General features: G+C 44.5%; 1 protein-coding gene and 1 long non-coding RNA gene across 7 annotated transcripts in view; one reads left to right on the top strand and one right to left on the bottom strand.

Annotated features, from left to right (window-relative positions):
- ITGB6 (integrin subunit beta 6) overlaps positions 1–21451 on the bottom strand; it is a 201106-nt gene that overhangs the window by 93184 nt on the left and 86471 nt on the right. For 3 of the 4 annotated variants that reach the window (XM_068245647.1, XM_068245650.1, XM_068245648.1), the window contains exons 2-3: positions 18532–18608; positions 3236–3315 (exon numbers count right to left, since the gene is read on the bottom strand). In XM_068245647.1, the coding sequence (XP_068101748.1) occupies positions 3236–3315; positions 18532–18592 (141 nt within the window). In that variant the 5' untranslated portion in view covers positions 18593–18608. Of the gene's footprint in view, positions 1–3235; positions 3316–18531; positions 18609–19429; positions 19495–21451 lie in introns of those variants that run through there. The other variant, XM_068245649.1, reaches the window with a different exon arrangement.
- Positions 1–21451, top strand: part of LOC137525017 (uncharacterized) — a 189245-nt gene that overhangs the window by 46399 nt on the left and 121395 nt on the right. The gene's annotated exons all lie outside the window — the stretch shown is intronic.

Raw genomic sequence — 21451 nt, forward strand, 5'->3', positions numbered from 1 at the left:
TCTCTGCACTTGATCTATAATTCCTTTAGAGGAATTCTTTCCCGGAGCAGGTTGTTTCTGCACGCGGCTCTCAGTGCCATGCGCCGAAACCGGTGCAGCTATAGCAATAATGCAACAGTGCGCGGAGCATGTTGGGGTAATTCGAGGTCCGGTGATCGCTGGACTCCAAATGACTCCTCCCTCGGAGTTGCGGTGATTCGGAGGGGGGATAGCGTTTAACGCCGCCATGGATTTGAGCGGCAGCAAGATGTGCCGTCATCTGGCTCAGCCTATGCCCTGCTCAAGGGCGATGTACATATATATACGTATGCTTCCTTCCTCCCATTCTATGGAAAAAAGTAGTCCGCAGCACCAAGTCTTGTATTAAAGCGGATCCGAGATGAAAAACTAACTATAAAAAGTAACTTGTCTATATATCTTATCTAAAGTTTAGATGGTTTACACAGCAAATCTAGCTGCTAACATTTTTAATAGAATATGATTATTTATTCCTGCGATACAATGACAGCGGCCATGTTGTTTGTAAATATTACACAGAGGCAGGCTTATCTGTATCTTGAGCCATCAGCCTAATCCCCCCCTTCCTCCTCCTCCCTCCTCCCCTCTGCCTCTGAAATCAATGGCTAGTAACACCTCCCCCTCCTCCTGCCCAGACTGAGCTCCCATGAGCCCTTGCTACTGCCTTGGCTCTCTGAAAACCTGTGGGCGTGGCTTTTTTAGTTTATAGGGAATTCGAGTATTAAAACAAAAACAAAAAAGTATTTGGCTTGAGGAATGCCTTATAAACAATAGGAAAGGAACACAATTATGCAATGTGTAAAAGTTCACCTCGGATCCACTTTTTAAAGCTCTTTTATTGGTATCAAGGTTAATAAGTAGCCATGTGCAGCGACAGACGCTGTTTCGGACAGATTTGTCCTTTTTCGTTCCCTGTTTGGAGAGAGCCTATACAGCTTGAAAAAGGACAAGTCTGTCCGAAACAGCGCCTGTCGCTGCACATGGCTACTTTTTAACCTTGATACCAATAAAAGAACTTTAATACAAGACTTGGTGCGGCAGGCTACTTCTTTGAATACTGTTGACACCGAGGATCACAGGATCTACTCTGCTTAGCACACGTCTTCTCCCCATTGGGTGCTGGTCCACCTCACTTCTCTATTATATGGAGACACCTAGCTTTAGAAACCAAAACACCCCACAGTTAGGAAGGTGTGCTGTACTAAAAAGATGGATAACCCAGAGGCAAAACGTGTTTTCTTTTTTAAATGTGATGAACAGTAAGCAGTAAAGTCCTTTATCTATAGGTACACAGGGTATTGCAGTTTCCTCGTTATGTGAGAAGGATCCCTGCTCCAGAGACTCATCAAACATGCTTTGGAATATTGAGCAGTGCTTCACTCTGAGGGTAGGAACACACTAGACAGAAACACTAGCGTAGCGGGAAACGTTAGCATTAACACACATAATGGAAGTCAATGGACGCATTAAAAAAAGCACATGTTCGAGTTATGCAATGTGCGTTTTTAAAAATGCTGGACTTGCTGCATATTTTTCAAAAACATATCTGAAACGCTCCTAATGTATGTCAATGGTGATGCAGATGTATAGCATTTTTAGTGCTTCTTATATGTATTTCCGCTTCCTGTTGACTTCCTAGTGATTAGCATAAAATGCATAGAAAAAACGCATACAAGCGCACAAAACGCATATGCAATTTTTATGTACGCTGGAGTTCCCTTCTATCCACTCTGCAGTACCACCGGCGGTACTGCAGAGTGCATAGACGGAAACTCCAGCACGTGGAACCATATGGAGGGGAGTCTGTGCGCACTGCTTTTATACCTCCCCGCTTCGCTGAGTATTAGTGCGGGGAGAAGAGGAGATGCAGGGCGAGGGGGGATGCCGAAGCCTGTGGGACACCAAGATGGCCCCTGCCATGGACAGAATTCTGTCCATTTCACACTATAAAATACACAGCAATCAAAACGTGTACAGGGCAATACATCTCTAAAGCAAGTACAGCAAGTAAGTAACTGCTTAAATATGTGTTTTTTTCTCTGGCATAGTATGGCTAATAGTTGTTATTTTAACCACACTTAATTTTTCTATATCGTATACGAATGCTTTGAAGTAAACTTAACTATTGCCTAATGCACACAAGGCAAAGCAGTTTTCACTAGCACAAGCTGGAACCACAGGGTGGCAGCACATAACCCACATATTGCCCTTAACTTCTAGGGATAGTCTGAGATATGCAAATCATTCTGAGTTGATGCAGGATTATGTAAATATGCGCAGTTTAAAAAAGGACAAATCAAATCCAGTCAAGGTGGAATTTGATTGGTCCATTTTCAAGCTGCATAAATTTGCATAATCCTGCAACTTTTCAAATTATTTGCATCTCATTAACCACCCTTACTAACTCCCCCCAGGAGCCTAATGCTGCATACACACTTGAGATAAAAGTCTTTGGAAAAGGCAAGATCACAGACCAATTTTACCCCATTCCATGTAGTATGAGAGCCATACTCTACACAGTCTATTCTATGGAGCTGCACTCCCCATCAGATAAAATCTTTGCAAGATGCTGCACACAAAGATGCCCGTACACATTCAAAAGATCATTATCTGCAAAAGATCTCTTCCTGCAATAGATCCATTCCTGCAAAATGCATTCATAGTCTATGAGATCTGCAGATCCTCATACACACCTTGTTTAACAGACTTCATCTGCATATCTGGCAATCATCTGCAGATCTGAAAATCCATCCTGGTGGATTTGATCTGCAGATGATCTGCAGATGATTGCCTGTTAAACAAGGTGTGTATGATGATCTGCAGATCTCATAGACTATGAATGCATTTTGCAGGAATGGATCTATTGCAGGAAGAGATCTTTTGCAGATAATGATCTTTTGAATGTGTACGGGCATCTTTGTGTGCAGCATCTTGCAAAGATTTTATCTGATGGGGAGTGCAGCTCCATAGAATAGACTGTGTAGGTATGGCTCTCATACTACATGGAAGGGGGTAAAATTGGTCTGTGATCTTGCCTTTTCCAAAGACTTTTATCTCAAGTGTGTATGCAGCATTAGGGTAGGAACACACTAGGCAGAATCGCATGCATTTTCTACTATTTGCTATGGAAAACGCATATGTGATTCTGCCTGGTGTGTTCCTACCCTCAGCAATACTAAGGAATTATCACTAAGGAAGGGACAGCTGGCTGGATTACCTTTTGGGAACACCAAGCGCAGTGTGGTCCTAATTTCAGGCAGTCTTCACAAGTCATTGTACTTCCCAGAGAACAAGCGCCTGCAAGCAAGAGAGATGATGACATAGAGATCTGGATCAGTAATGTGAAATGTAATGCTAAGTACACGTGATGCAACTTCCTGTCCCATCCACGGGTTATCTGACAGGAAGTTGCATTGTGTGTACATGACCAAACTGCTGCTCCTGATCGATAACTGAATCAATTTTCCAATGATAACCTCCCAAAATCGATCCAGTTATTGACTAGGAGATGATTAGACATATTAGAAATAATCGGTTAGTTCCTGTCAATCGGATGGGAAGTTGCATCGTGTGTACCCAGCGTACAGGGGGCCACTAATGGTCCAATTTCCAAATGATTCCCAGTGACTTTTTGAAAATGATCAGTCGTGTCCACTAACAGGAAGGGAACACAAACCCATCCATGGATCGGAATGGGTACATGTTTCCTTCCTGTTAGTGAACACGATAAATCGCATTTATTGGATCAGCAGGTCGATCCTTTGGGAAATTGGACCATTAGTGGTCACCACAAGGTTACACTGCAAGAAAGATAAAGATTAGAAAAATGATGTTGACCACAACTAAAGCTAGGTGTACACATTGCAATATTTACACGACTGAGCAAAGAATCAATATTTCCTCCATGAGAAATTATACTCTAATACTTTTAGCCATAAACCCTGAACAAGCATGCAGATCAGATGTCTGTGACAAATCTGACAAGATTAGCTGCATGCTGGTTACAGGTTTGTGATTCAGACACACACATTTTGGCAGCCAGAAAGATCAGGACTGCCAGGCAACTGGTATTGTTTAAAAGGAAATCAATATGGCAGCCCCCATGTACCTCTCCCTTCAGGCTCTTTTTAAATACATTGATTTGCTAAAAATTTCCGCAGTTGCACCACACAGCTTTATTTCCCTGTGTAGTTATAGAGGTGACTTTCACCTGCCTTCTTCCCAAACAAGCTGTGCCGGTGCTGCTACCGGGAACAATACATTCACTTTGCAAGCTAAATGATTTTATTTCCTCTTCGAGTTCTAAAGAAAAACCCCAAAGCAAATAGAAAACCTCATGTAGTATGGAGAGTGGTGAGTTTCCCTGTGAACATGACCTGATCCTTGTTTTCCCTGTATGGCACAGTAACACAACACCTCTTCTGTTCTTTTGCCAGCATACTCACCACAAAAATGCTGCCTGCTCATAGGTTTGTGCTAATAAAATTTACAATGTAAACACTCAACCTTTCAACACAAATATATAAGTTCAAACCACTCTGGCGCCCCGTGCCAATTCCATGACCACATGTAATCCTGGGAAAACATGACAGGGTTCACTTGTTGTTCATGTTACACACAGGTTATTCTGGGAAAGAGGAGGAGAGAAGCATTCTGGGTGATTGGGGCTACTGAATATGTAGCAGTTTCAATGATTCTGCACAACTGAAACCAATATTCCCTATGTCGGATGTAAGTTTGTCATCTGCTTTGTTTGCAGATACTCAATAAAAATGCTCCTTCATTTGTTGTCCTAAAGCCCCAGTCCACACATAACTCTGTGTACACTGTGTGTTAGCTTACTTAGCAGTGTGCAGGGCCGAGGCATAGGCTGGAGAGGCTCCAGCCTCAGGGCGCAGTGTAGGAAGGGGGCGCACAATTCATTCAGCTGTCATTCCTAATTGTGTATGAAGCAGAAAGAAATAAGAAAAGGGGATACATAGCAGTGACTGCAAGCCAGATAACTAGATATTAAGGTGTTGGGGAGGTTGTAGGACCTGTGGCCCTCTTAGTCTAATAGCAATCAGTGTGTGACGGCTGGGGTGGAGGGATGGAGGGGCGCACTTTGGTGTCTCAGCCTTGGGTGCTGGAGGACCTTGTCCCTGCTCTGGCAGTGTGCAAATGGGCTGTGTCACATAATGCTTGTGTTACAACAGGGCCTATTTAAAAATCTGTCTATTTGTACCGATACAATTTTGCTTGAGGAGCTGGCAGTAAACTGAGGGTGGAGCTACCACTGCTTGGCTTTGCATCATCCTGGTTAGTGGGTGGAGTAAAGACAGGACAGCAAACTGAGGGTGGAGCTACCACTGCTTGGCTTGCATCATCCTGGTAAGTGGGTGGAGTAAAGACAGACCGGGTAGAGTAGACCGTGTCCAGCAGGTCTGATGGCTGCAGTCTGCATTTATTTTTGACCTGTGCCCAGATCTCTCATCATCACACCACTGGTGCAGAAAGCAGAAGAGAAATATGTGAACAATCTTGTCTCACAACCATGTGAAACAAAGGGAAGGAGCTTGCAGGAAGAAGGAAGAAGCTTTGTTCACATCTAAAATCGAAATCGCTGACGCCAGCGATTTTTGATTTTATTGCACATTTTTTCCCCTTCCCGGCGCTACGATTTTGTACAAACTGCTTTGTAAGCGATTTCGTTTTTTACCCGGAAATGAATAAATACAATGTATTTATTCATAAAAGCTTGAATGCAATCGCCGGATAAAGCATTTTGGGAGCGTTTAGCGGTTTTCCTATACCTTCCATTGTAGCAAAATCGCCCCAAAAATGGTACATGCAGCGCTTCACTGAGCGGATGAAATGCGCTGATATGAACTACCCCATGAGGAGTCATTGCACTAGCGATTTCAGGGCATTTTTAAAAATCGCCGGTGCTCAAAAAAAAAAAGAAAAACCCCCTAGGTGTGAACAAGCGCTTACACAGACCGCTGTGCTGGTGTACTGTGTTGAACAGTGATGTAGGTGTACAGGCTCTTTTTGTTGTTGAAGTTCTAAAGTGAAATCTGCTGAGGGTTTTTATTTATTTATTTATTTTTCGGGGTGGGCTGAAATATATAATGCAATATACTCATAAGGCTGGAGGTGCCCAAGTGTAAAAATATATATAAACTTCTAATAGTTAAAATCAGATTGAGAGGTAATCTCTTACCTCTCCTGACGACAAAAACACCAGTAGTGCTGGAAAAGTATTTATTCAAAACACAACGCGTTTCATGGATACAAGCCCGCTTCCTCAGGACAATACACAGAGCATTGCAGCAAGGTGAATAGGATATGGACACCTCTGATCAGGTCAGAGGCACCCATATCCTATTCACCTTGCTGCGTTGGGCTCCTGTTCTCTGTGTTTACCTAGGATTTCTGGAGTGCAAGGATCACCAAAACCATCCAATAATAGAATATAACTGCATTAGAATGAGGGGATAATTCTGTGTGTTCAGTGATGTGGTATTTGTGGCTATCTACGAGTAAATGCACTAAAAATATGCCTTCAAAATTAAGTTGCAAAAATGTTTTGTTTTTTGAAAAAAAGCAAGAACACCTGCGGCATTGTATCACAGGTGCTCCTCACTGCTGACACCCCACTGCCTCCTTGCACCAATCTTATACATGGCATTCAGAAATCTCCCACCCCCCAATTTGTATATGGTTCCTCAAGTCTCTATAACACAGGGGGCAGGTCTAATTGGCATACCTGCAGCAATGAATTAACTAATAGATTTTAAAATAGAAAATTGATTTTAAAATAGGAAGGTTTTAAGGTTCACTTTAAAGCATACTTGAACTAAAAAAATAAATAAAAATAAATAAGTAAAACTAGGCTGATACTTACTGAAGAGAGCCTTTCGATAGTCCAGAGGCTGTATTGATCTTATACCCCAGGGCTGTCCAAAAATGTTCCTTATACCCCACCAAATTGTCAGAGATATTTCTGGTGGTCACGCTCCCGTCTGTGTACGAGTGTGGCCGTGCTAAGCCTGGCTGAGTGCGTCCCGTAAAATGAGGCCAGTTGCATATAGCTTTCACAAGCGTCTTTTTTTTTTTTTTCTACTGGGCCTGCATAGACTGTACTTACATAGGCACAAGCTTTTACAGGGGCACCCTGTACTTACACATGCACTAGCCGCAAGGCAAAATTAACCTGGACCCCCTAGCCTATTTACTCCTCAGGGCCCCTGAGCTAGCTTGCATCCCCCCACCCTTAAATCTCCCCCCTTTACTGTCGTGCTCAAGGTCCCTGCACCACTTTTGTCAGTAGAGCAACTCACATGTCTCAGTGCGCTGCTCCAGTCCGTGCGCTCTCGTCTTCATCCTCACAGGAGAGCCTTTTCTCTGTGACCCAGTGCATGTTATTACATAATGACATGCGGCAGGTCATGAAGAAGAGGCAAGCAGCACTGATGAATACTATGAGCGCGGACGGAGCAGCATGCCGGGACAGGTAAACTGCTATGCTGACAAAACTTTGCAGGAGCCCCAGGAAGCACAAGTCAGGGGGAGACCTGGAGGGGGGAGGGCAGCAGCACTTGGGGGGGAGGGGGACCCTAAGGTAATTGCCCTCTTTGCCTTTTTGGTGGCGTCGGCCCCGGCAGCAGCGGTGGAGAACAAAAAGACACTGAAGCGGAAAAAAATTAGTTGGTTGTGTAGTATGGATAATTACTAGAATATTAGAAGTAAAGAAAATATTCTTATATTTTTATTTTTAGTTATATGATGTTTTTTATAGCATTGCATCATTCTCGAATACTTGCAGTTTACACACTATTCAGCATTCTAAATGATTTCACAGAGCAGCCCAGTGAACTATTGACCTGTCCTGTGCAGAAGAAAAAACAATGCATTGCCTGACAGTCGAGATAACAAGCTTCAGAAGACAGAACTCTCTGTGACTTTGAAAGTCGTGGAGCTCATTGGCTTTTTTGCATAGATAACAACTGGAGTTTCTTAACGCTTCCTGTACTGGAAACAATATTAAACTGATGTCTCTGCTCCTAATGTTTTATTTCTTAGCTATACTACACATATAAATCATTATATCATCATTATTTTTTTTTTTTTGCTTCATTGTCTCTTTAAGAAGGATTTGGGTTTACTTAGGTAAGTATCTGATCGTTACTGTGAGAAAACGCGGAAAAGCCGCCGCGTGTACTCAGAACAAGGCGGCTGATTCCGCGTCCTACGTGGCGGTCTGCACGCGTAGGCCTACATCCAGTAGTATGGCCGAACGCGGAGAAACCGCCGCATGCCTTGATAGCGGTGCGGCGGATTCCGCGTCCAGCGCGGCGGGTGCTTTGCAACACATGTCTGGTGTGGCTGGGACTGATAGTCCACACAGGTTCAAAAGGACGCGCGCTGAGAGGCAGAGCTTTTATGACAGCCAGAAGGGAGTCAGCTGACCAAGCCGGTCAGCTGACAATTCCACCACTTCCCATTGGTCCAGCACTTAGGGGAGGCGCTGGAGAGCGCCTTGCTATATATACTGGGTGCTGGTCATTCTCTGGTTGTCTGCCGTTGCGATCACTACGTGGTAGCACTCAGACCCGTTTGTCAGAATCTGTGTTATTCTCTAGACTAGTTCCAGGGTGTTGATGATTACGGAGCTCACACCCAAGACTAGGAATACTGTGTATTATCTGTGTTATCATTCAGACTAGTTCCAGGGTGTTGATGATCAAGGAGCTCACACCTATAGACTAGACATTGTTGATTATTTGTTATGACCTTCTGCTTTCCTGACCTCTCCTCTGATTTCTGATTTGGTACTTCGCTATATCTGTTACTCCGTTGCCAAACCTTGCTTGCCTTAGGATTCCGAGTCTGTCTCCTTCCTCTGTACCTAATCTGTCTGTCGCCGACCTGACTTGTCCGACCTCGAGAACTATCTCCCCTGTTTAGAGATAGTTCACAGATCTGTCAGTGACACTCCACCATTGGTGTCACTCACACTCTGGTCCTTCCCACTCTCAGCCTGACTCCTCCCCTTGGGGAGCCTCAGGCTTTTGGAAGGAGCCTGTTCTTTGGGCAGTATCTCTACTGCCTAGCACCCTCTATACGGGTGCTCTCCTCAAAGTATTACTGTTGCACCAAACACTCATATTACTCAGGTGTCCAGAGGTTAGAGATATATCTGATTATCGGTGATACTGCAGATCATCAATAATCAGGTATATATCTGTATTCTCGGTGATACTGCAGATCATCGATAATCAGATCCTCTCTGTGTTACACCGATCGTTACAGTTACAGGTTTGCTTTAAGGAACAAAAAAAGTTTAAAATACAATTTAGCAGTACTCGGAACAATATTGTGTTTGGATATGTATTTGAAAAATGGTTCAGGTGCTTATCGCAACTGTAGATATTTAAGATAATACTCCAGGGAGAGGTATGAAAAGCACACAACTGACTTCCTCTTTATTGAAATCCATTGTAAAGAGCCACTCCTCTGCATGAAATGACTGATTGCCTACATACCCGCAGAAAGCATAACACAGAGATAGTTCAGGCTTTGCACAAGAACGGAAATTCCTACATACAGAGGCCCATATGCAATTCACCTTTTCTCATAAGTTTTCTCCTAAGTGATATTTTCACACCTTATCAAAAAAATGCCCTTTAAGCCGCCAGCAAGCAAGAAAATACTGAGAATTATTTTGACAGTACTTTATAACCTACTTTTTAATACTTTATCAATTGTAGAGTGCTAAACAGTTATTTTAAACATAGGATGAAAAATTGTCTCCTAGGAGAAAACTTAGAAGAAAAAGTGAATTGAATAAGGGCCAGTATCCCATAATAGTGAGTACATCTCTCACATTTCTGTCAGTTTTGCATTCTATCTTTTCATGGGACAACACTGAAAAGATGACTCTTTGATACAATGTAAAGTAGTCGGTGTACAGCTTGTATAACAGCATTGGCGTAACAAAGGAGTTTGGGGCTCCAGTGCGAGTTTCACATGGGGCCCCACCATTGTATTGCTATGGAGCCCCAAAACCTACTAAGCACAGCTGCAGTGCCCGAGAGGTGTAATCAGACTGTTTGTTAAGGATTACTACTATTCAGTACACATACAGTGGCGCTCATTACCAGCAAAGCACCCATGGAAAGCTGGATGAAGAAGGGCCCCTAGTAGGACCTCTGGTCCAGGGGCACCGGTGCGGTTGCAACCTCTGCATCCTGGGGGCATAACTAGAAACCACCGCACCCCCTTGCAAAAATTTGGATGCAACCCCCCCTCCCCGGACCCACTCAGGGCTGTTTTGGGGGCCTGGAAGGGTCACAGCTTGAGAAGAGAGCTTGGCCACACATCAGCGGGGAGGGGGGACAGTCTTCCCCCCCCCCCTCACCTTGGGCTCTCCCCTCAGCACTCTCCTCCAGCATCTATCAGTGGCAGCAGAGTGGGCAGGAACACATGCCTCCATCCACCGCGGAGGTCCGATCTCTAAGTGCCTTATGCTACTTCCTGTGTAAACAGGAAGTAGCGTCAGACACTTAGAGAGAGGAACCTTCGGTGGTGGAACGCATGAAGGTATGTGTTCCTGCCCGCTGCCTGCTGTTGCCGATATGTGTGCCCATGCTCTCTCCTCATGCTGCGACCTCTCCGCCCCCCAAAACGGCCCTGAGGAGGCCCTAGAGGGCCCCCCCCACGAGTGCAGGGGCTGCAGCCCCTTTTGTTACGCAAATAGAAAAGTTCACAACGCTCAACCCCCACAATTCAAACCTGTAGGTGCAGGATCAGGAAAGCCAAAATGTCCACAGGTGTACACAGAAGGATCCGCAAACCAATACTGGTAGAAAAACGCTGATGTTCTTTATTCATTCAAAAAATTTCCACATGGCAATGGTAATAAAATCACAAGGTTCAACTGACGCGTGCCGGGCTTACAATCTGCCCTTAGTCATAGTCTATGACTAAGGGCAGATTGTAAGCCCGACACGCGTCAGTTGAACCTTGTGATTTTAATACCATTGCCATGTGGAAATGTTTTGAATGAATAAAGAACATCAGCGTTTTTCTACCAGTATTGGTTTGCGGATCCTTCTGTGTACACCCTTTTGTTACGCCACTGTCTGCATCCCCTATTGCTACGCCACTGAATAACAATGAACATTTGCTGTCCCGTCAAAATAACTCAGCACACAGCCATGAATGTCTAAACCACTGGCAACAAAAGTACACCCCTAAGTGAAGAATGTGAACATTTTGCTCAATTATCCCGAGGGTCATGTTACTCATTAGTGTTACAAGGTATTGGTTGTGGATGGAGAGGAGGTGTCTTAAATTTGGTTTTATCACTCTCACATTCTTCCATACTGGTCACTGGAACTTCAACATGAGTATGATGGCTGGCAGCATTGATTTGGGGTCAACTTGTCAGTGCTCTGACAATACGCTGCACATGGCATCAAACTGGTCTGCATGGCTGTGGTTCCAAAAGAAAGCTTCTAAAGATGATGCAAAAGAATGTCCAAAAACGGCTTGCTAAAGACAAGCAGACTAAGCACATGGATAACTGGAACCATGTGCTTTGATCTGAGGAGAACCAAATAAACTTATTTGGTTAAGATGGTGTTACGTGTTTGTGGTGGCAACCAGGTAAGGAGTACAAAGTATTGCCTACAGTGAAGCATGGTGGTGGGAGTGTCATGGTTTGGGGCTGCATAAGTGCTGCCAGCACTGGGAAAGTACAGTTCATTGCGGAAACTATGAATGACAACATGTACTGTGACATACTGACGCAGAGCATGATCCCTTCCCTTGGCCTACAGAGCAGTAATACAATATATATATATATATATATATATATATATATATATATATATATATATATATATTATAGCAACATAATAATAATCCCAAACACACCTCCAAGATGACCTCTGCCTTGCTAAAGAAACTGAGGGTTAAGGTGCTGGCCAAGCATGTCTCCAGACCTAAACCCTATTGGGGATCTGTGGGGCATCCTCAAAGGTGGAGGAGTGCAAGGTTTCTTAGATCCTCCAGCTTCATCATGTAGAAGAGGAAGAGGACTCCGGTGGCAACATGTGAAGCTCTAGTGAACTCCATGCCCAAGAGAGTTAAGGCAGTGTTAGAAAATAATGGTGGACACACAAAATATTTTGGACACAATTTTGACGTTCTTCATTAGGGGTGTACTCACTTTTGTTGCCCGTGGTTTAGACATTAATGGCTGTTAGTTGAGTTATTATTTTGATGGGACAGCAAATTTATACAAGCTGTAGGCTGATTACTTGGCATTGTGTCAAAGGGGTGTGTGCAATAAACTGAGTTAAGGCTCTTTCGCACTGACGGATGCGCGCTTAACTGCTTGTCAGCTGCTCCTGCATCTGTGCAGGGAGCTTGCAGCCGGCTGTAGGCATCTAGCACTTACCACAATCACTACATCTGAGCGAGCAGCAGCCGGCTCTGGACATGTGTTTTTTCACCGGGCAGTAACCACACTGCGTGTGAACCGGTGACACCCTTCTCGTTACGAAAGCTCCCATTTGTTTGCGTTATTTTGCAACCGGGAATGACATTTTTAACACACTGTTTAGTCGTTCATCTGAAAGTGCCTTTAAGCAGGAGTAGGTGTGATTACCGGGGTCCAGACTTCATGATGATTAGAGCAAAATGTATTGCACTCTGTTGTACTCATCGCGTGGTAAGACTTTATACACATAATTCTGCTTAAAGCCAATGTAACCCATCAGCTAAAAAAAAGAAACCAGATACTTACCTGAGGAGACAGAAGGCTCTAGGTCCTAATAAACCCTCCCTCTTCTCTCCGGTGCTGCGCTGTCCCTGGGAGCAGTATTTGACAAAATTTTGTCAAATACTGCTCCTTCCGCCGGCGAAGGTGACTACAGAAAGTCTTCGGGAGTATTCGGGCTCCTGAAGACTTTCTGGCTGCTCCACACTGCGCACGCGCGAGTAGTGTGCGCAGTATGGAGCCGCCTGTCTTAGGGAGGATTCGGCTCCCGAAGACTTCCGAAGCCCCCCGCGGCGGGTGATTTGAACGGGGGAACCAGTGCAGCACCGCGAGCAGAGGAGAGGGAGGGCTCATCAGGACCTAGAGCCTTCCCTCTCCTTAGGTAAGTATCTGGTTTCTGTTTTTAGCTGACGGGTTACATTGGCTTTAACTGAGTTTATTACATAAACACCTCTAAGGGGCTGGATAGTCTAATGGTTGAGGGCCCTTTCACACTGGCGCTGCATTTTACTGCAGCCCACCACTAGAACAATGTCATGTTGGTGGGATGTTCATGTCTATGGGGCACAGACTGTGCACATGATCGCTTCGGCCACAGGAAGTGAGCGTCACTTCCTGCTGGGCCAGCTGCCAGACGGGAATTACCACGTACTAACGTGGTAATCCGCGAAGGCTGTTTTTGCCGGTGCGGTGTGGCCCCAAGGCCGCACTGCTATCGACAATCCACAGTGTGAAACCAGCCTAAGAGCTCTGCCTCCGACATGGGAGACCAGGGTTTAAGTCTCTGCTATTCCTATTCAGTAAGGAGTCATTGGGCAAGACACCCTAACACTGCTACTGCCTATAGAACGTGCTTAGTGGCTGCAGCTCAAGCGCTTTGAAGTCCGCCAGGAGAAAAGCGCAATAAAAATGTTATTTGACTTGTGTTATATCGCCAGTGTTGTACCATGAAAAGAGGTGAACTCCCTTTTGTGAGATAGTGTACATACATTTTATGGTGTGTGGGCCACCTTTAAAGAGACTCCGTAACAAAAATTGCATCCTGTTTTTTATCATCCTACAAGTTCAAAAAGCTATTCTAATGTGTTCTGGCTTACTGCAGCACGTTCTACTATCACCATCTCTGTAATAAATCAACTTATCTCTCTCTTGTCAGACTTGTCAGCCTGTGTCTGGAAGGCTGCCAAGTTCTTCAGTGTTGTGGTTCTGCTATGAACTCCCCCTTCCAGGCCCCTGTATGCACACTGCATGTGTGTTATTTAGGATTAGAGCAGCTTCTCTCTTCTCTCTTATCTTTTACAAGCTGGATAAATCGTCCTCTGAGCTGGCTGGGCTTTCACATACTGAAGAATTACAGACAAGGGCAAAGCTGTTTGCAGGAAGAAACAAGCAGCCTGAAACTTCAGTGCATGAGAACAGGGGGAAAGAAACACACAAATAATCTCTTGAGATACAAAAGGAAGGGTGTATACAGCCTGCTTGTGTATGAATGTATTTTCTATGTGTGGACATACTGTACATCAACCTACTTCCTGTTTTGGTGGCCATTTTGTTTGTTTATAAACAAACTTTTTAAAACTGTTTTTAACCAATTTGAATGCGGCGAGGAGCGGCGAAATTGTGTCAGAGGGTAATAGGAGATGTCCCCTAACGCACTGGTATGTTTACTTTTGTGCGATTTTAACAATACAGATTCTCTTTAAGCCAAATATACACGTGGTTTAAAGCCATGGTAAAATCACAAACAAAATGTATGGAGGGGCTGGAAGTTTTTTTTTTTTTTTAACAACTAATAACGGTTTCAGTTTGGGCTCAGCCACAGTATACGCGCTTTTCTGAGCGCTTTGTGTTGATCAGCGCTTTGAGCGCTTTTCAAGCAAGAGTCTAGTATACAGTGCAGGAGTGTATTGATGTGTATGCACGTTTATACTGTTCACAGCATGTTTTGTATGGACGGATATATCTGTCAATACTGTTAGGGAGGGTAAAAATCACCCCCATTCACTTTCATTAAAATCGCGGTACAAATCACCACGATTGCGTACGCGAAAAATCGCAACGATTTTTTTCTGAGATTTTAATGAAAGTGAATGGGAGCGATTGTTAAAAAGCGCTAATCATAAGCGCTCAGAAAAGCGATTGTATTGTAGCTGAGCCCTTACTGAAGACTGCCATATGGGGGTCAGGAAATGTTTCCTCTCTAAAATGCAGGAAAGGAGGATGAATAGACATTTTGAAAATGAAAAAACACAGAGACAACAGGAGCCCCAATAGTGTAACATTTAAAATCGGTCAAGATAGTAGTGTAAGGAAAGGTGAAACTCACAAAGGAGGTTGCAAGAGGGGCACCCAGCCACTAGAAGCAGGTGGAGAATGAGATGTATAATCCGACTCCACTCCAGTGTCCAGGAAAGCTGGATGCAGTCTCAGGCCTAGTGCACACCAGAGCGGTTCGGCAGCGTTTTTCGATCCGCTTGCGGCCGCTAGGGTAATGTATTTCAATGGGCTGGTGCACACCAGAGCGGGAGGCATTTTGCAGAAACGCATACTCCCGGGCTGCTGCAGATTTTGGATTGCGGAGGCGTTTCTGCCTCCAATGTAAAGTATAGGAAAAAACGCAAACCGCTCTGAAAAACGGCAGTTCAGAGCGGGTTGCAGGCGTTTTTGTTACAGAAGCTGTTCAGTAACAGCTTTTACTGTAACAATATCTGAAATCTACTACACCAAAAACACTTCACAGAACCGCAAAATGCTAGGTGAAACGCTACAGAAAAATAAGAAAAAGTGTTTCAAAATCTGCTAGCATTTTGCGGATCTGCTAGCGGTTTTTGGTGTGCACCAGGCCTCATTCCTCATGTAAAAACTACCACAGGTCCTGATGGTGGCAGAGCCCCAAAGGGCCTGGGAACACTCCTCCAAGGGAGGGTGAACAAGCACAAGAGGGAGGAGAAGTGGCGCTCATGGGTTAAAGCCAATTAAATGATAGAATATGAGGTGGCTTACCTAAATACAGACAAAATTCATATAGTAAATAAACTTTATTATGCACTGGCAATGCGTTTTGTGGGTCTGTGCCCACTTCCTCAGGCCAAGTACATACCGAAGGGTTCTTGTAGCCTAGAATAAGACAAGACAAGACTAATAACATTTATATTGCGCTTTTCTCCTGGCGGACTCAAAGCGCCAGAGCAGCAGCCACTAGGGCGCGCTCTATAGGCAGTAGCAGTGTTAGGGAGACTTGCCAAAGGTCTCCTACTGAATAGGTGCTAGAGCACCATAATAAAGTCCATTATTATATGAATGTTGTCTTCCTTCAAGTAAGTCACCTCATATTTTTCTCATTTAATTGGTTTTGAAGGGAATCTGAAGTGAAAATAAACTTATAATATAATGATTTGTATGTGTATTACATCTAAGAAATAAAATATTAGCAGCAGAGATACGAGTCTGATGTTGTTTCCAGTAAAGAAAGAGTTAAGAAACTCCAGTTTTCTATGCAAAAGAGCCACTGAACTCCACGACTTCCAAAGTCACAGAGAGCTCTGTCTTCTGAAGCTTATTATCTCAAGTGTCTGTCACTGTATTTTGTTTTTTTCTGCAGAGGACAGTTCAAAAGTTCACTAGCCTGCTCTGTGAAATCATTTAGAATGCTGAGTAGTGTGTAAACTGCAAATATTAGAGAATGATGCAATGTTATTAAATAAATAATGTAACAAAAAAACCCTATATAACTGAAAATAAAAATATGAGAATAATTTCTTTGCTACTAATGTTCTAGTAATTATCCATACTACACAACCAGATCATTATATCATTTTTTTCCCCTTCAGTGTCACTTTAAGTAAATGTTATTATACCCTTGGGTGCCTCGTCTCCTCCCTCTTGTCCTCTAAATTGTAAAACTGACTACAACATCCCACATCATCCCACAAGGTTTTGTTTTGGCTGCATCTGCATCTAAATAAATAGAGATGAGTAATGAGGATGAACGCGATGGACGTTTAATTTTTTAACCTTTGCAGCTATGTGATCAAGATTAGCTTATGTACCCATGTATGGCTGACATCACTGGGCTCACCTCCTGTCATCCCCTCTAGTGTGTGAAGTGAGAGGGACATGGAGGGTGCCATAGTTATTTTCTTTTAAAGCGGACCTGAACTCCAAACTTCCTCTCTGCTCTAAAAGATACGCAAAAACATACTAACTACTTCCTGTTTTCATGGAAGCAGACATAGGGTTAACATCCTGTGTTTACAAATTAGCTGCTCTGCCAAGGCAGCAAGCTGACAAAGCTGATAGATCAAATTACACTGGTGATTAGTCACAGATGAGGATGAATTAGGCTAAACTCTCTAAATAGATACAGGATGAATTTCTCTATGTGTTCCTTTTGCCCTGTGTAAGAGTTCAGGTCCACTTTAAAAACAATACAGATTGCCTGGATGTCCACTGATTCTCTACCAATAATCTTTTAGCCATACACCCTGAACAAGCATGTAGATCAGGTGTTTCTGACTGAAGTCAGACTGGATTAGCTGCATGCTTGTTTCGGGTTTGTGATTCAGACACTACTGCAGCCAAATACATCAGCAGGACTGCCAGGCAACTGGTAAATAAATATGGCAGCCACCTCCCCCTTACTATAGATAAGGGCCTGTTTCCACTACACGCAGATTGGATGCAGAAAAACTGACTCCAATGAATGCCTATGGGAAAATCTGCATCAGAAAAATTGCGTTTAGTAGAAACAGGCCCATAGGCATTCATTGGTGTCAGTTTTTCTGCATCCATTCTGCGTATAGTGGAAACAGGCCCTTAGGTTAAACGTTTGCAGATAACTGTAAGAATTGTGTGTGTGGGGGGGGGGGGGGGGGGGAGAGGGGGCTTGGGTACGACACTTGAACAGTGCTGCACCCAAATCACCATTATCTGAGCACATGGCAATCAACCACCAAATTTGATCAGTACAGGATTTCAGTTGCGCAGTACATCACTAGCTATCAACCACTGGCCCCAACCACCCATGTGGACTGCCCCATTCAGTTACATATACAGCACCTGAATGCTGAATGACAGTTGGACCGTATGGGATCAGAAAAATTCAACAGCTCCTTTTATACTCAAAATGTGGAGGGGGGTGTAATGAAAGCAGAACTCTTATCAGTTGCTCGGTAAATTCCTATGGAAGCACCAACCCTACCTATATGAACTTAAACTGCATCCTTAACACCCAACGGGTCCAATGATGCCCCCTTGACAACGAGCGTTCAGGGATTCCTTTTCCTGCTCGCAATGTCACACAACGTTACACGACAGCATAGGACGGGCGCAAATGGGAAGTAAAGTGATTGCGGACCTTTGCGCTGAGTTGTCTGGGGTCTTAAAGATCCGATCTGCCATGAGGGTTGTCATTGGCGCGTAGCTAAACATCGTTTGCATGATTGTGTGCCTTTACCCACGTAGTGAGATCATGGAAACGACCGATTGTCTCTCAAAAAATTGACAGTGGTCGTAAATATCGTTGGGAAAATAGTGTGGTGGGTACGGGCCTTTAGCGGTACACTATCAAAATCTGAATGGATCTTAGAATCAGCGGGTCCTAGCGCACAGACAGCACAGATCCAAGAAACAGGGAATGCTGTTTACTAGAGTGGGCACTGTGGTGCTTTATACATGAATCAAATCACCCGTATAACAATGCTCTGACAATGACCACAACGCTTCCACATAATCATTAACCTTACCTTGCACTTGATTTTTCCCATGAAGAAACAAAGCCAAGAGACAGATCAATTCAATCCCCATTCGTTTCTACTTCTGGCTGGAAAATAAGAAAATGGAAAAAACAAAACAAAAAGTGTTCAGTGATCTCGTGCCCTGAATAGATCTGGTGGGATCTCGACGTGTGACCTGGTCACATAGATTTCTAGAATTCCTTGCGTATTGGCAGTAACAGGAAGGAAGAATGTTGTATAGTTCACACTACGTCAGGTTCAATGAGCAGAATGTGAGCTTGTAAGGAATGAGACAGTCAAGCAGGTAGAAACACCTATCCCTGTAACCCCACCCACTTCCTTGTTGCTGCAGGTATCCTTCCCTAAGGAAGCCAAGAGAGGGGAAGGCCCCATGTGACAGTTCTGTGGTGACTGCTATCTACCTGGCTGCTGGCATTCTCTCCGCACAGCTCAAGTTTCAATCACAGCAGGCTGCACTACACATCATCTCATCCCTTCAAATCCCTGTCGGAATGTCATCTTATATTTTTTTTTGACATGGTGTCTGATTCCTCTATTTTAATTCATGCTTGAACAATGACATGGCTGATCGGAGCAGATCATAAAGTGTTTACGCACTTCTACCTCAGTGTGACTAGAATAACACAAGACAGCTCTGTTCAGCACTGTGGTGCACATGCATAACTGGCTTTCTTTCTTTGCATATTACGCCTATTGTTTACATTGCAGCAATGGGTAATCGGCAGCAATCTTTTCATAGCAAAGACAAAATATCCATAGTACCCACACTGCTCCGCAATTCTATACCTGACAGCTAGTGCTAAGAGAGGGTGTGACATTGTAGTGTAACATATCCGTTTAAAGTGAGTGTAAACCCCCCCCCCCCAAAAAAAAGTTAGATACTTACCTATGGACAGGGTAGGCTCTGGATCCTATTCAGTGTTCCCCCAACCCTGTCCTCAAGGCCCACTAACAGAGCATGTTTTGTGGAAATCCACAGAGGTAGGTAATTGGCTCTGCTGAGACACTAATTACCTCACCTGTGCATGTTTGTGGTTTCCTGCAAAACTTACTGTTGGTGGGCCTTGAGGACAGGGTTGGGGAACTCTGCTGCTGTCTGAGCGCTAACACCAAGTATTCGCAACAGCAAAGTTGCGAGTGATACAGCTAGGCTTATGAAGCAGAGGAGACCCTTCTGGCACGCCCCCTCCTATCAACCAATGAGGAGCGGCGAGCGTCTCCTCTGACGTCGACCGGCCGGTCAGCTGACGCGCCTCCTCCCCGCATAAAGGTCCTGTCTGTGCGCGCACGCACGCGACAAGGCAACCCTATGTGCAACTGACAGTTCCGTCCTCGGCGTGCTAGACGCCCGGGGCACGGATAGATTGCTAGGCAGAGAGCTGGAGGCAGCTGCGGTGGTAGCGCTGTTCACCGCGGCTGCCTCTCCAGCGTTTGTTACACAGTTCTGTCAGAATTCTACTACCTCAGGAGGGGCTTGTCAAAAAGGTTAAGCTGAAGCTGCAAGCTCAGGTCTGGTCAATACAAATGCAAGATACAAAGTAAAGACAGAATAGGCTGCGCTTAGGCATCGGGCCCACTAGAGCACTTACTGGAGGTTTTTTTGCTTTCAAGGAATCGCTGGCCTTGCCAATGTAAGCCTATGGCAGTAATTCCACAGGAGCAATTGTGATTTTCCATAATCGCAGTGCCTGCAACAGTTTCTGAGCAATTTCGTTCAGTAAATGCAGGGTTAAAGATTGCATTCCCTGAAATCACTCTGGAAAATGCAAGAATCAAACATGTTTGTTATTGCAATTTTCAGTTTCTAATAGGTCACAACCGTTATGTCATTTCATCAGAGACATGGTAATGAGTATAAGATTACAATGATTGGGACAGTGTAACGATTGGTGTCAGCAAACAGATGTCTGATTATTGGTGATCTGCAGTATCACTAATAATCCAGACACTATACCTGATTATGTAGTGATCTGCAGAATCACCAATAATACAAGTATAGCAACACACAGAAGGTATACAATGTATAGTGCTTGGTGCAACAGTAGTACTTGATAGATTAGCTATACCTCACCAGAGGAGCTGGTGGGTACTATCAGTACAGAGGTCCTCACCAGAGATCAGGGCTCTGTGGTGGGGAGGCGAGGTCAGACAGGCAAGGTTGGCAACAGACAGGTTGTAACGGTACAGAATCAGAAAGCAATAGGAAGGTGGTTATACAGGCTAAGTTGGCAACAGGATCAGATGGGCAGAAGTACAGAGACAGTAAACGAGAGAGAGGTCAGAAGCAAGCCAGAGTCATGCACAGATATCAATAAAGAGTAATGCAAACAGTAATATTCCTATCTAGTGTGAAATCCCCGGTTTCCTCCCAGGTCAAAGCACACCGGATCTATCTAAGGTCTGAGCGCTATCACGTAGTATTCGCAACAGCAGACAGGTTGTGAGTGAATCCGAGAGGCTTAAGAAGTAGAGGAGACCCAATTGGCACGCCCACTCCTTTGAGCCAATGAGGAGCGGCGAACGTCTCCTCTGACGTCAGCCGACCATCTGGTCAGCTGACGCGCCTCCTCCCCGCATAAAGGTTCTATCTGTGCGCGCGCGCACGTGACAATGCAACCCTATGTGCGGCTGACAAACCCGTCCTCGGCGTGCTAGACGCCGGAGGCACGGGTGACATGCTAGGCAGAGGAATGGAGGCAGCTGCGGAGGACGCCAGACTGCCCGCAGCTGCTTTCTCCATGTTTCTTACAGACAGCTTTTACCCTTGGTGCACACATAAATCTGTATATTTCCGGTCCAGTCCTGTCCTGTCACTTTTGCAGATAATGGATTCTCTCTAAATTGGCCTTAAAGAGAAACCATGACCAAGAATTGAACTTCATTCCAATCGGTAGCTGATATCCCCTTT

This window comes from Hyperolius riggenbachi, chromosome 7, assembly GCF_040937935.1.
Source record: "Hyperolius riggenbachi isolate aHypRig1 chromosome 7, aHypRig1.pri, whole genome shotgun sequence".
Classification (NCBI taxonomy): Eukaryota; Metazoa; Chordata; class Amphibia; order Anura; family Hyperoliidae; genus Hyperolius; species Hyperolius riggenbachi.